Below are 16,209 nucleotides of genomic sequence, written 5' to 3' on the forward strand. Positions count from 1 at the left end.
TTGTGCTATATAAAGCATATGAATAGGTGTCATCATTTGTGACCATTTATAAGTCAACAAAAACACCCACCACACTGTTTCCATAAGGTATATACATTTATTAGAAGAGAGAGAACCACTAAGATTAACAAAAGAATACAGTACACAGTGTCAACCTGCCAAAGGCACTTAGCATGAGGAAAGAGTCAGATCAGCCTGCTGGACAGTACATGAGCTCAGCATTTCAGGGTTGAAACCTACATTCTAATGTAGTCTGTGGTAAAGCATCATCATCCCAACAGCTGATGGGGAGCAGCAAGGGGGGGTGGATTTGAATGATTGTTCACTTTTAATTACAGGCTCATACGACTGACTAAATAAGCCAATCTAGTAGTGTGTCCCCATATCACGAGTGGTTTGTACTTGATGCAGTGCAGAACTCATTTGTACAGTTAGAAATCCAATCTGCAACACTTCTAAATTTTAGAAAACGTCGCGATGACACCAAATTCTCTTTGGCCTGACAGCGGTGAAGTAGCAGTGGAAAGAAAGGGAACAATGACGGGGCTGTTTTCACACTGTGCATTTCCATCATGTACATGAAATCAGGTAAGAGGAGTCTGAAAACAAAAGTGAATGAGACCTGTTGTTCATTTGGTGTTTTCATCCATTTAGCTGCATTAAATGTGACCTAAATGCTCAATTGTGTCAAACTTATTATTCGATTGATCGATTCCCAAACCTCAATGTTGTTAATTGTTGGTACGAACCATGAGAACAAGTAATATTCCTTGACATTAAGGTTGCAATGATAACAGTAAAACTATTAGGGACATTTAGTTGTTCTTTATCCTGTTATTCTGCATATGAAAGCAACATTTCAAATTGTAGCCCTTGATTTGAAAAAAAAAGTTCCAAAAACCAGCTTAGAGAGGAACATGAACCACATAAATATTCCAGGAGTTTAAATCCTTGAAACAAAAAGTTATAACACTGTATTGAAGTTGTGAAGTTACATATTTTGCAGACAGGCTTATTTTTCTGTCTTAAATCAGAGACTGTACAACAATTAAAGAGGTCAATGTTCGCAAATTTACCTTGAATTGCAAAGTAGATTTGAAATAGCTTTTTGCTGGGTTAGGATGTTATTACATCTAAAAAGGGAACAAAACAAGATGGTAACGAATGTGGAATGTAGCTACCAAGCATGCTACATTTACAGGAGTTTTACCTCAGGAAATTAACCTTCAGGGCATAAAATGAGTTGAATGAACATTTAGTGAATGCTGGTGAAAAGCGCACCCCAGAGGTCAGAATTTCAGTAATTGGAGGCTGGCTGTTTAGAACTATTATGAAAGAAAAGAAAAAAAAAACATTAGCATGGCTTGCATTGTTCAGTTACCTTTGCATATTGAACAGAATACAAACATTCATTCTTCTGTTCAATCGTTGAGTAATACAATCATTAAAACCAAAAGAAAAAAAGAAAATACAAAGTCTGTGTCCATGCTGTAAAAAAAAAAAAAAGTATGATGTAACAAACATTAAAACAAAGGTATGTACAGTATACTGGACTTGATGACAGTGATCACATTTACAGCATGTTAATGCAATACAAGATGAAAGTTAATGCAGGATCCAAACACAGGGGTTACGCTCAGAGTCCTTCTATACTTGTCACAATGTCTATACAGTAGGAAAAACAAATGTGACAGTAACTATTCAATCACAAAGTAGGTGATATTACAAGGAACTTTTTATTGAACCAAGAACAGTTTAAAAGATATGCAAATTTCCTTTCTGTATTTTGTGCTATAGCAAATGTTATGTAAAAAATACACTGTTTCACATTTTACACATACAATCATCAATTCTTGTACAGTTAAAAAATTTTCTGCCGTTGCATTTTGTACTTCAAGTAAAAGATTTGGGATCCAGCCAACCTGTCCCATCATAGACTACCTTAATCCTTGCCATAATCAGCACTGTCAGCAATAACACAGGTTCAACTTTAATTGCTGTTAGACTTGTGTCAATCAAAAAAAATTAAACATCCTACATAGATGTTTCATATTAAAAGATTTCCCTTTCCTGACAGCCTTTTAATGTGAAATATCTACATTAAGTGTTGAGTTTCACCACTGTTACCTAAACAACAATCAAAAAAGGGGGAAAAAAAAGGCAAAGTAAAAGGAACTGGGAATGTGTTCTAGTATCTGAGCCTTGGACATTATTTGAACACCTACTTTTATTTGCGCATTTACAATAAAGTTTAAATCAAATTGAACTGATTAGTTGATCATTTGTCAAATCGACATAAAAATCGTCTACATTATCATTATCTCCTACCATTTTAATAAGTGATTCATTGTTTAAGTAATTTTTCAGAGTCAAACTGATTTTAAATTGTGATGATTTCATGTTTTCTTTGAATTATGTGATAATTAACTGAATACCTTTGGGTGTTGGACTGACAAACAACACAAAGACATTCAATGATGTCTTTAAAAAAAACAGTGAATTTGAGAAGTTAACCGGCAGATTAATGGATAATATTATTAATTTGTAGTTGCAGCAATAGTTTAGCAATTGTTGATATCACTTAGTATTGACAAATTAGGTATAATAACTCAACCTTTACAATTTTAATTATATACAATCAAACAAATGCAGTGATTCTCTCAAGTCTGGCATCTAAACATCTTTCAAATAAAAGCAAAATCTTACAGTTGAGCCCTATGATAACACTTGACCGTAATATTTCCATGTTTCTGATGTAGCTCTTAATGTTAACATCCTGCACCAACATCTTCTTCAAAGAACAAATATTGAACCCGCCAAAAAATGTGTGATCTGAAAAACAAACCATGAGACCTTTAAGATTCATTAGTAAATTCAGTAATCAAATATGGATTCATGATTAACAACATGAGCACAAGCAGCCAGCCTGAGACGCTAAGAACAGCATCAGAACTGCATATGGTGTCAAATGGGCTGAATGGCCTGCTTTTCCAAAGTACTAACAGACCATGAAACATCCCTGTTGAACAGATACGAGATTTCTCTTACAACACTCGACAGGTTCAAGAGATTACCATGAAAAATCTCTGCTCTGTTATGAAAAAAAGCATGCTAGAGGTTGACGAATTGCTGACAAGGACACTGTAAACTAAATCTGACAATGGAATATTGTAAAAAAAAAAAAAAAAAAAAACTTATATATATATATATCCTCTTCAGTTAAAATATACAAAAAGGAATCATTTGGACCGGAACGTTTTCCATCACAAGCTCAAAAAACAATTTGTTCCCATTCTTAAGCTTTAAGCTATACAAATATAGTTTCCTTTCCTCATGCGGGATGATAAAAGATAAAAAAAAATCCCTTAAACTAGGCCTATGTTTTTTTTTTTTTAATTTCTGAGCAAAACTGCCAAACCAGATTAATATGAAATCACCTGAGTAATTTAATCCAACTCTGCATAAAATCTTTGTTAACATTGTCCCCTCTCTTTTAACTAGTCCTCTTACAACAACTCCTAATTACAGTGTACCATTTTCACAGTTCAACTTGACCTGTGCGTGCACGATATAAATCATGCTTACAGTACATCATTTGCCAGAATATGCACCTATGAAAAGATAAACTATGATTTACTAAAGAATATATATTTACAGGAACAGAAATGGAACAAATGTAGGTGGAAGGTCATTAAAAAATATACAACTTCAGCCATTTGTTCTACCTCAAAAGGACAAAATATCAACCTAATGTAAGGTGATGGAAAACTTTCAGAACAGTTTATTCCAGTCTCTAGTTGCTTCCATGAGGTGCCGCTGGCCATGACCAATCCAGTCTTCTTGGCTGTTGAAGAGCCGACCACAAAACCAACAGTCAAACACCACGGGCTCTTGTCTACAACCTGATCGAGTGTCAACTACCTCATATTTTTTTTTGCTTTTTTTCCTCAACTTCAGTTTCAGGAGGAATCGCTCACGGACGGAACTCTGAACTGGTCTCGGATCATTGCTGTGAGACGGAACACCTTTGGTCGAAGAATTCTTCCCTGGAGCACCAAGCTCAGTGAGTGCTTGGACTGTTTTCTGAGACAGAGAGACCTTAGTAACAGCACCTTTGTACCTGTTAACTACCTTCATGATATTGACCACTTCAGGAATGTCAGCATCTGGATGATTGAGCACCACTACAGGTTGGTATCGACGAGGGCACTTGACCTGCTGTAGACAACTGAATGGGGCAAGTCTCAGCGTCCTTTCAACTTCTTTGGCTGCAGGCTTCCATAACACAGTAGTCTCTTTCTCAGTGAGTACTTTATTTGAGAGTCTTCTAGATTTATACATCGTTGCTGGAAGCTCATCAAATAATGGTTTCCTGCGCCTTTTCCTTTGGCTTGGAGGCCGAATTGGCCTTGGGGCTAGGATAGGTTTTTCTGCTTCACACTGTGGTACCGTTACATTCATCTGAGAGGGTGAAAAGCAAGATTCCTTGACATCTTTTTGTGCAGTATTTTGTATGGTGATCAATTTCTTTACTCCATTGGAGGCATTTGCATTTGTTTTGTTAGATGACACCAGAAAACACTGGGTCTGAGGTCTGGTAGCCAAAAACAAAGGTTGACTGCTTGAGGTCGGAGTGCCACTTGTAAGAAGGCTACCAGTAGGTGTGACAATTTTAAATATGACTTTGTTTCCAGTACTTTCAATGGTTTGGCTACACTGAGTCCCTGTCTTTGCCTCTTGGCTGTTTAATAATAGGCCTGATTTGGGTGGAGAAATGTACCGGAGCAGGAATGCCTGGCGACCAGTCTGCAGAGTACTTGGTTTGTCTGCAGAGCCCACGGGCATGGCTAAAACTGGCCGCGAGCTCAGCGGGAGTTGTGTACTAGCCAATCTGAGGCCAGGAGTGCTTTGGGTCTGAACAAATGGAACAGACCTCTGTACTAAGTAACATGTTTGCTGTGTCTTTGCTGTTTTGTCTGCAGGTGTATTATGAGGTGTGCTTGAAAGAAGTACAGGACCCTTAAAACCTGGACTGTTGATCAAGTAGTGATTTGAGGTGGTGCTAACACTTGGTTGAACAGCAGAGAGAAGTGTTGTCCCTTTTTCAACAGTTCCTGCCTTTGGTGCTGATACACCTATCCTCCTGCTGCTCTGTGCGAGGGTTACGCCAGTAGTGTTACTTGATCTTTCTGATCCTGGCTTCATGTAAGATACATTTATCTGAGGATTTGCAGAATTGGTTATCAGTTTGAAGCCTGGAGTTGCCTTGACCTGCACTGGCATGGCAAAATGATTCTCTGTAGTTCTCAGGAGTACTGGCTTCTTACCCTCGGGGAGTTGAAGAATTCGTAAAGTTGTTTTTGTTTGTTTTAAAGAATCATTGCTTGCACTTGAAGATCCAACTCTTTCCTTGTTAAGTTGTTGGTGGATGATTGCATCTGAATGTTCCTCCACAAACGTGCCCATAGTTGAACTACTCTTTGTTTCCGACTGTTTTTTTGATATAGGAATGCAGTCCTCCTCAATTTTGATAATATTAAAGTCTTGGAGCACTGACTCAGGATTTTCATCCTCAGTGGGAGGATCGTCAAATATGCACTCGTCAACCTCAATGTCATCATCTGACACCTTCTCTTTTCCAATGCCACTTTCTGTGAATGGTTCTGGAGACTCTGCCAATGTCAAGCTAAACTGTGATGATTCGCAAATACTTTCTCTGTCTACTGAGTGTTTGGACATACTGTCAAAGTTTTGGGTAGTGTTAGGTGAGGTGCTGAATGCTTCCTTGGAATAATTGTGGAAAGAAAATACTTCTTGGTTTGGTGAATTTTGTGTGCAGTTTTCTGAGCCAATAGCACTTTCTCTGCAGCTACCTGGAGTAGGTGGGGATAAGTCTGATGGAGGTACTGGATTTGTCAAAAGGTTTTTAAGATTTTGTTGGCTATTTTTATCTTTAATCACAGGTCGGACCCTATCAGGATTATTCTTTTCTGGAGTACTCTGAAAGAATTGGTCATCAACTTCTATAGTGTTAAAGGAAGAGTTCCATTTGTCTTCAACATTGACCTCGTCTGCTACTGTATCAGTCAGTGATAACTTATCTGCAGCCCCACAGTTTTCAACAGTTTTCTTGGAGACTTGTTTTGAAAGCAATCTTGCTTGAGTGACTTTTGAAGGTGACGATACACCAGTGAGCTTACCAGCACACACTGTTGAAGTATTACTGATTTTAGGATCAATATGGCTGTCTGCACCAGAATTAAATGTTACAGAGTTATTATCTAACTTACTTCCCTCTGAGCAGGTTGTTTGACTTAGGCTACTTTGATCACCAACATGATCAAAGTCATCTGTCATGGGATATAACGTATCTGCACAAGTTGATGACCTACTTAGTGAAGGATTACTTTGTTCCTCATCATTATCATCTGTCTGCGGGGTGGAATCAAAGTTGCAAATTGAGGTTTCTTCATCCTCAATCTTTACTTTTACTGCCATAATATCATCATCTTGATCCACCTGTATGCATGATCCACTTCTTGGTGAAACAGCAAAGCAATGTGACGTTGAAGTCTTGTTGTCAGAGCATCCCCCATTCTCAATAGTAGCTTTACTTCTATCCAACACAGAATATGGTGCTGAGAATCCCACATCTTCCACTGAAGAATGATTCTGAGTTAATAGATCTTGCTTTGCTGTTGGTATTACTTTGAGAACTAAATGTTTTTTGCCATCAACCATCTTGAATCCCATCACTTTGGTGGTGCAGTTGGGGGGAAGACAGATTTTATTCTTCACCATCAGAACAGTCAGTCCATTAGGATTGGTGTGACTTGCAGTGTCAGAACTTGCAGGTTTGTCACATTCCTGTAACATGACTGGAATTTGCTGCTCTGTGTTATGAGGGTCTTTGTACCAAGTTTTGTTGTCCTTTTTTGCTACAATGCTATCCACAAAGTGCTGTGTCTCCTCCAAGGACATCTCTGGTTTGATTAGCCTGCCGTTTTGATTTGGTAAACTCCCAGAAAGACAGTTCAGTTTCGACATCCTTTGACCCTCCTGTGATTCACCACTCTTCTTTAGCAAAGGTTTTAAGCTTGCAGATGAATTTGCCAGAGTGCTGCTGTCTTCTATAGCCTTCCATGCATTCATTCTCTCAGCCTGCTCTTTGTGAACAGCTGTCGTGTGTCTTTTAAGGTATTCACTTCTTGCTGCACCATATCCACAGATCTGACAAGTAAAGGGGAATGTACCCGCGTGAGCTTTCATATGCTTCTGGTGATCTTCTTCGTTCAAGCTGATATGTCTGCATTTTGAACACTTCCAAGGACTCTCATTATGATGATGGATGTGCTGGACAAATGTACCAGCATCGACAGTACTAAACTCACACCAGTCACAGTTAAACTGCCCATTCAGACTGTGACACATGATGTAATGTCTGGTAAGCAAGAGCAGAGAGTACTGAACATCATCGTTGCAGAGTTCACATGTGACTAAAGTATTCCTGTGCTCAATCCGATGGCGCTGAAGAGCAGGGAACTCGTGTGTGACAAAACTGCACAGGTCACAAGGGTATGTAGGAAGGGTTCCTTTATGAGCAGCTCGAAAATGTTTAAGAAGATCATTGGGGCTGTACGTGGAATCGTCTTTACACACCGAGCATTCAAAACTCAGAATCTTTCCAGAGAAAACTGCCCCCTGCTGAATTTTACAATGGGCTTTGTTGAGTGTTTGCTTCTCTTTCTTGGTGGTACTCCCATGTTCCTTAATGGAAGATTCTTCTGCATTATTGAGGAGGGACCCATCTGTCGCTTCCCTGAAATGCTTATACACAAAGTCTTTTACCTTTTCTTTTTCATCCTCCATTACTGATATGTTGCAGTTTTTGGCAGAGTTATGAGGTATTGTGAGATCTTCTTCCATAGTTGTGAACCTGGAGAGAACTGTAAGAGAAGAGATCAAATGTTTTTCATTAAGACAGGCAGAAGGATCACACTCCTACACAATGTATAATGTATGTAATGCAGTGCACCAATCCAACGATGCATGATAATCCCTGTTTCAAAGAGATACAAGGCCATTGGTGATCACGTTGATCATGGTTTAGTGCCCATTCAAAACACGGCTTGCTGACGTTTGTAATAGGAGGTTGACCACCTTGAAATAAGGTCCATCTCTACTAATAAGACAAGAAACAAATACACTTTTTCGAAATAAAACATTAGCATTCAGGAAAAAAAACAAAATATGCAATTTTAAGTGTTGTATATTTAATGAGTAAATTACTCATCATGTGAAATACATCAAGACCTGGGAGGCTTAGACCTCCACTAAACATTTTCCATGAGGGGAAACCCCATCTACCATTAAAAAAAAAAAAAAAACAGGGTTAGCAAGACGGCAATCAGTATGTTTCACATTTCACTGCCTCTTTGGCTTTGATTTGTAGGGAGGAATGTCTCAGTGCCAGTGATAAATTATACCCTTACTAACATGTACATTTAAGTACGTGTGGATAAAACATTGAGTTACAAATTAATTAAGAGCCAAAGAACAATGAATAGTAGGATCATTTGTGGAATGTTTGCATAACTGCTCACATTCAGTCTATAAAATGTGCAATTTCAATCCTGGCCAACCAGCCAAACACAATCTGAATTGTCACAAAAACTGATCAGTGCATGTTAAGCAAGCGCTGATGTTAAAGATCTTTCTCCATGGACATTATAGAATCACCATAGACCAGTATAGGACAAAATATTATTGGAATGCAAAGATTTTCACCTGTCAAAGATGCTCCATCTTAAATGCATTACTAAGTAGGCTGTAAAGAGCAGGCCGACTATAAGTGCAGTATGTCTCTATTTACAAGAAGCCAGTTAAGGGGCTCTCTGTTAATTAGCTTATGAGGTTACTTTTTGGTTTAGCTTTATTTAATAGCTTATCACAGACACTGTAGTGTGGGGTACAGCAAGTGAGTTGAGCTGGTTGAGTTTTCTTGGTTCTAACTTTAGAACTTAATAAATATTTAATCCAAAGCATGTTATACTGTAGAACAAACTGAATATGACTACACTGAACACAGAACAGAAATGCTCTTGACCAATTAAATAATTACAATAAATAATCATAACAATAACAATAACAGCTTGGATCTTTATAACACCTTTAAAAAGAAACCCGTGGACGATTTACTTAATACAAACAAATAAAAAAAACAGTCAGGAGAGGTTGTAGGCTGTGCTGAACAAGTGCTGTTTGCGGAGTTTTTTTTTTTAAACGTGCCCAGAGGTCAACAGGGAGTTGTCGGGGTTGCAACACTGAAAGCTCTGTCCCCAAATGGTGCGGAGATGGTTGTGAGGGAGGGAGAGGAGGCCGGTGTCTGTGGACCAGAGGTTCCACAACGGGGTGTGTGGTTGAACGTGGTCAGAGAGGTACTGAGGAGCAAGGGCATGGAGGCATTTGTAGGTGAATAGGAGGATTTTATAATGGATGCAGAACTTCACTGGAAGCCAGTGAGGGTGGACAAGGGTTTGGCAGAACGCCAGGGCTTGGTGTGGGTGAGAACCCTGGCAGCTGAGTTCTGAATGCACTGGAGCCTAGACTGTGCCGGTGATTGCCAGGTTTCAGTTAAGCAGGGGAAATCAATTTGCCTGTCTGTAATGATGTCATGAGAAGTGCTTTATTGGTAATGAAGCAGTACTGTTTGAAGCTGAGCAAGAGGGAGTGGGAGGAATGTCACTGTCAATACATAGGAGAGGTCTCAGATTGCCGGATTGCACATGTAGTTTGTTGTGATGATGTCACTGTGGTGGGGCGGGGTGCCGGTCCGACAATATAGTGGGGATGGCATGGTCAGAGTAACCAGACATGCATCTCGTAGCTCTCCTCTGCTACTTTGCTGAAGCAAAGTTGAGAAGTTGAAGTGAGGAATATTTTAGGTGGACCATGACTGCAGTGCAGAGAAGCCGCGGGTGGCACCGGCTGTTGACGCTAGCAGTCGGACAGGGGACTGGGCTGAGGCAGTGCCACAGAGAACCGGAGCGGGGTGGCAGGGCCAGACAAGGTCCGGAAGAGTCCAGTTGTCGTGGCAAATGAGAGTCCTTATGGGAGATCTGGAGAGGTAATCCGCAGTTGTCTTGACAATGGCGGTTCCCTAGCTGGTGCTGGATGCTAAAAGCTAACAGCTGATCAGTGGAGATGTCCAGTACACAGACTGACAGGAATCCGGTGATTGTGGCTGACAGAGGTCCAGTCGGGAATTCTGGAGAATAAATTACAGATTCTGGAGGGAAAGCCTCAGATATCTGGAGGGATAATCCTCAGTGAAGACACCGGTGAATAGCTGTTGCAGAGAGGCTAGCAGGTGGGAAAATTCTGAATCACCTTTCACATTATTAAATGTTAAATGGCCAGCATGGTGGTGCAGTGGTTAACACTGTCACATCCAGAAGTCAACCCTATGGGCTTGCAGGGCCTTTCTGTGTGGAGTTTTTCACTCATGACTGACAAACTCAGAGTCTCTGGAGTGAAGACATATTTCTCCAGAACCCCCGTGAATATTAGGCACATATATTATAGGACTAGTGATCTTAACTCAAGAAAAGTAAGATAAATTGCTTTGAAAGTTAGTGTGAGCCCCCATGCTTGCCAGTTTCTTCACTGTGTGCTTGAATGCTAGATGTGTAGCCCAACAGTGGACTATCACTGTAAATTTGTAACCATGGCAATAACATGGTGTTGTGGAAGATCCTTGGGTGAAATAAATGCTTTCAAGAGGAAGTAACTCTTAGTCTCCTTGACAGAGGACTCTAAAGAATAGAGCACACAGTAGACGTACTGTTTTAAAGATGATACTCTGACATCCCATTCCCACAAAGAAACGCTAGCATAGGATGAGCTTTTTATGTCTACATTGGGAGTGGGTCCTCTTCTACAGAGTGTGCCACGTTGCACCAACAATCAGGGCCTTTGGCGATTTATCGTTGAAGAGGCAGTTTGAATTTGGTTTGGAATTAATGTACTGGTTTGAAGATGAAGAAGAAAAAAAAGAAGAGGAATACAACGTTGTGTTGCGAGAAGTTTGATGAAGCCAAATGGATTTTGGTTTGGAGGTTTGATAAATGGAAGATCATTTTTTTTATTTATCTCACAAAAAAACAAGTGAATCCTCATCAGCCACCGTAGCTTCTCCTCCACACTTGGAAAGGGAGGGGTGAGCCGATGGTCATTCAGTTGGTTGCAAGCTGTAACATCACAACTAGATGTCACTAAATCCTACACACTGCATCTTGAAAAATGCTTCCAAATTAAAGCAGTGAACTTTTTTTATGCTCTGCACTTTTCATGCTAGAAGCCAACCAGTCTTGATAAAAGTCACTGCCTGACAAACAAAAAAGAGCAAACCAGTATAAGCCATAGTTGCAATGTTTTAATTTTTAAGTTATAAACCTTAAGATTGTCAGAATTAGCATTCCCCATTTCTGATACCATTTAATGTCAGAATTTTTTCAGCAATAGCCAATTAATGTACGCACCGAATTCTGGATACTGGTTTTAAATTGCCAATCTATGCATGAGGGATTCACAGAAGTGATGCCTTATATAGTTCAGCATTACTGTTTGTAATTTGATCTCAGTGATATCAGCTTCAATGTTTACTGTTCATTCTCTGTACATCATATCAAAACCGTATGATGTCATTGTTGATGTAATTTAGTATACTGCAGGTGTTTTACATTTACAGTGCTCAGCTAGCCACGGGAAGGAAACACAGGGTATTTGTCATGGTTAGTCAAGGTCAGTGTTGACAATGATCGTTCAACAAAAATGCATTTACTGAAAGAGACAATAGTCATTTTCTGTATTGTGGATAAAGGTTCCGTTAGAAACCTGGTATGGGAGTAATGGAAGACAGCAGTGACAAAGAGCTGCACACTGATTGAAGAGAAACGGGCGTTTACAGTGCAGCTGAACAAACTCACATTTTAATAATAATGAAGATGTCAGTCTGAAAAAGTAGCTGCTTAACAAGTCTTTGCTGTAGCATTCACACTTGCTGCTACCATCAGTGACCAAGAGTGTCAATAAATTAACCACCACTGAAATTATTTACAATTTTAAGACCATTTGAACAAAATTATCAAACACTCAATAGTTCTCTCACAGCATCTCCTAACAGCTGAAAGAATTTATTCTATGTACCTACAAGCTGCCAATGTAGCGCTGCATAGCGGTAAATAGCTTCCTGTTCGTCTAGTTAACCACAAAAACTTTTAGTTTTGTCAATACACCTGAAAACAACATCTTGAAATTTGTCCCTTGAGCATGGACCTTTACTGTGTGTCAGGTAGCTTGGGATGCAATTGAAAATAGGTGTCAGAACAAAAACTACATGTTTGTAGTGGGTTCTTTCCACATGCCCAGGCTTCTTCCCACAGTTCAAAGACATACAGCTTAAGTTAACTGGTGACTCTAAACTGCCCGTAGGTGTGAATGAGCATGAGTGGTTGTCTGTCTTAACATATCAGCCCTGTGATTGACCGGCCACCAGTCCAGGGTGCACTCTGCCCCCATGACCCTTATCGATAAGCGGTATAGACAATGGATGGATGGATGAAGAAGACAGAATTCCACTCCTCACACACCCCCATCCCACTGACCCTCAAACCTAGAGGGAATGCTGGTATCTGCATCTCTCCAAAACTACTGAGAGGCATTTATTCACACAGAATCATTCTAGTCTACAAACCAGTGTTGTCAGCGTAGTCAGAGGTGCTTAGCAGGGATACTGCCTGGAGATCAAGTGCTCCATCAGAGTGGTTAGAAAAACCAAATTCCACCAATCACATTTCTCAGTCTCTCTCCTCCTGGCTTGCTTGCATGCAAATTAACTTCTTACCCTCAGGCTTTTCAATACAATGAACAAATCTGAGTGTAAAGAAAAGTTAGGGGGAGACTACCTATGGATTTGCTTTGTTAAAGCTTCTCTTTTTTCATGAATCATTTTAGCAGAGTGTGCCTCAGGCTTCCAGTGACGTTACACTGACAGCTGATTGCTGTCTCTTGCCTTCACCCTTTGTCTCTTTCCTCTCTCTTGAACTGGGAGCTTAGCTGGCTCAGCCCATCTACAGAATGATATGGACCAATATAAAGACCAACATTGCCAACAGTGTCCTACAGAGCCCAGCATGCAGCTGAACGCTGTTCAGGACCGTGTAGGTGTGTGACTGACAGACTAACCACTTTAATAGCTACAACTGTGTAATCTAATGCAATTCAGTAGAACAGCTCTGCCATGTCCACATTTAAAATGACAAACATTGCATTATGAAGACAGATGTTTCTATTATTCAGCCTGCCTTCACTAAGATAAATGGGGCAAGCACCCTCCCATGGCTTCAGCGCTCATGACCAGATAATGCCCCATCAACTGACATAAACCGTGAGTGCACAACAGTACACTATTCCGACTGCTGTTACGAGCCTATAGTGACTCAATCACAGTTAATGAATAAGCTAATTTTAATTCTGAAGCCATCTTTGTGAGGACCCTCATTGACACAATGCATACTCCAGCCCCTTACCACAACTAAAATTCTAACCCTAACCTAAAATGCATGATCTGGTCCACAAAATGTAGCAAGTACAACACACACACACACACACACACACACACACACACACACACACACACACACACACACAGTAATGTAATCTGCTGAAATGTAATTATTGGATATAGATATATGATATGCTGTATATAGTGTTTTAATGTGATTAATGTTCATATTACTGTGTACTGTCCAAATATTTGGACACATTGTATTTTTCTTTTTTAAAACCTCTCAGGGCAATAGCACCAACTGAACTGAATTGAATGAATGTAGGTGACTCTCACTTTTTCATCCTTTTGTGTAGACTGTCACTTTCACTATGTAGACATTTTACACTGCGAAAACAAAGATTAAAATGGATCCAATGCCACCGAAAGCCGATGAGATAATACCGAATTGCCATCCCCATCATACAAGTCTATATCTACATATGTTGAAATGGTCAGTTCACAAAAATTACAAAACAAATACATATGAATATATTCTCAGTTACTCCTAGGGTTATCTAGCCAAGTAGGCTTTGAGATATTCATAGCTTGAGATTTCCACCCCAAAACAATGGAGGAGAACTGAATTTAGTTTAAGGTAATCACATCAGTGAAAAATGACATTTGAAAAAGTTTAACAGCAACATCCCTATTCAGAAATAACGCCCCTGTTACTCAGAATGAATTACAGAGGACACTTCAAGAAATCCCTATTAAATCTTTATCGTAAGAATATCTGTTAAGACCCTGAGCACCAGAAACAAAACGCACTGACATGGTTAGATACCACTACTGGTGACACTAATAACAATATTCTACTCTACTTATAAGGCATATTCTTTTCAGATTCTAAGATCCAAACTGAAGTTAGAGCTTCATTGCTGAGGTATGGAGAAATGGTGAAAATACATTTAGAAAGCAGTTATTACCTGTATTGCTTTCGGAAACACTTGTTAATGCATGTTGTGTCAGAAGAAGTGGATCTTATAGTGTGGTCACGACGCCTGGAAGACAGAAGCATAAAAATCAGACTCAACAGTTTTCAAATACTATTACTTCATTTAACTCCAAATGATCAATATTGACACAGTCCACATACATATTATTACAAGTTGGACATCAAATACTAAGGATTAGAATGTTTCTTTTTCAGATATCTGTAAATTTAATATATCCACTTTTTAACTTTAGAGATGAACTTATATTTCTAAATAATTAATTTAATAAGATAATAAAAATAAGTATAAGTATCCTTACTTCAAAGGTGAAGTCTTTTTCTAGAGTGTTAATATATTATATATTAACAACTTAACTTTGTGGCTGCATGTGTGAGTGTTACAATTACAAGTTCATTGTAAAAACATGATGATACAGAAAAATGTCTGTTACTGGCTGGCTTCTCACTTATAGCAGAATCAGTTAAGCCTCTTTTGTGCCTTTCATATTCATAACTCTGCTGGTTGCTTTGCAAATTCATAGCATTAGAGCATGAATGGGAAAACACCCCGTACGAGATCACTTTTCCTAATGAAAGAGGCTGAGCAGGTAGAATTAGGTGAAAACTGAACCAATGCCTGCCGCCATAATGCTTCTAATGACAGAACTAATGTTGTGTCAAATACGGAGCCAAAATGATTCATCAGTGATAATCAATCACTCATTATTAAGTCATTATTGTCTACAGAACATTCCCAACCTGAAGCCTCTCAAATGTGAGGGATGGCTTTCTATATCCTATGTGACGGTAAACTGAATACTACTAAAATGTGATAACTAAATTAAAGTGGGACTAACAACGGACAGTTTAGAAAAAAAAAAATAATCAAAGGGTAATACTGCAGAACCAGAGACATCATCTTTTGTATTCCACGTCTTCCTTCTTGCCAAAACATGGCGCTTAAATTCCACACGATACAGCTAATCACTGGCAGTTCAGTCAGAGATTTCAGTGCATTATGCTGGAAGCAGCTAATGTAACGTTGAGCACAGATGAGGCGTGGGCTAAGGATGTCCGGTGAGCCCACGCCTCTCTAACTTTACGCAGCCCTAAAAGCTTTATATTATTTTTCACATGTGTAGTAGCTCTTCCCAACACCTGGAAACACACTCCGATGTGTAAAAACCTGTGGCATTCCCCTTTAATATCTCTGACATCGTTTGGCTTTGTGAAACTGGAACAGGCATCTTTTTCCAACATTGAGTTAACTGACAATCAACACAGGGAAATGTGTTAGCATGCAGCTTTGTTTCCTGCGTGCCCTGTGTACCACAGTAGAGATTCATAGGGTTAATTACATAAGCAAAATGCAACTATGTATTACCACAGCAATTCTGTATTGCACTAGGGATGTATTGATGGAAGATCAGCAGGAGCCCTGCGCCAACTCCATATGTCCTCCTGTGGATCAGGGGAAGCCATGTTGGGGGGAAAATGGCTGCCATGATTTTATGACTTATCTGCACCAAGTAGTCTAGTTCAATCTAATGCAATTTAATTTCTGCAAATATTGTCCACACAAACAACTTGACATGATTTAATCCCGACTTAAATCGTGCATATCAACAGAGAACACTTGAAAAACAGGAAAGAAGTTTTAAAATCC

The 16,209-nt window shown here is 39.4% G+C and overlaps 1 protein-coding gene across 1 annotated transcript; it reads right to left on the bottom strand.

Annotated features, from left to right (window-relative positions):
• Positions 1 to 3,064: 3,064 nt before the first annotated feature.
• Positions 3,065 to 14,574, bottom strand: LOC139220271 (zinc finger protein 518A). The gene is made up of 2 exons (XM_070852344.1): positions 14,536 to 14,574; positions 3,065 to 7,946 (listed from the first exon to the last, which is right to left on the bottom strand). The coding sequence occupies exon 2, from the start codon at positions 7,924 to 7,926 to the stop codon at positions 3,772 to 3,774; it is 4,155 nt and encodes a 1,384-aa protein (XP_070708445.1). The 5' UTR covers positions 7,927 to 7,946; positions 14,536 to 14,574; the 3' UTR covers positions 3,065 to 3,771.
• Positions 14,575 to 16,209: the final 1,635 nt, after the last annotated feature.

This window comes from Pempheris klunzingeri, chromosome 20 (assembly GCF_042242105.1).
Source record: "Pempheris klunzingeri isolate RE-2024b chromosome 20, fPemKlu1.hap1, whole genome shotgun sequence".
Classification (NCBI taxonomy): domain Eukaryota; kingdom Metazoa; phylum Chordata; class Actinopteri; order Acropomatiformes; family Pempheridae; genus Pempheris; species Pempheris klunzingeri.

Excerpts from the sequence above, each read along its gene's own strand:
- LOC139220271 (XM_070852344.1), bottom strand. The coding sequence starts at position 7,926 with ATGGAAGAAGATCTCACAATACCTCATAACTCTGCCAAAAACTGCAAC.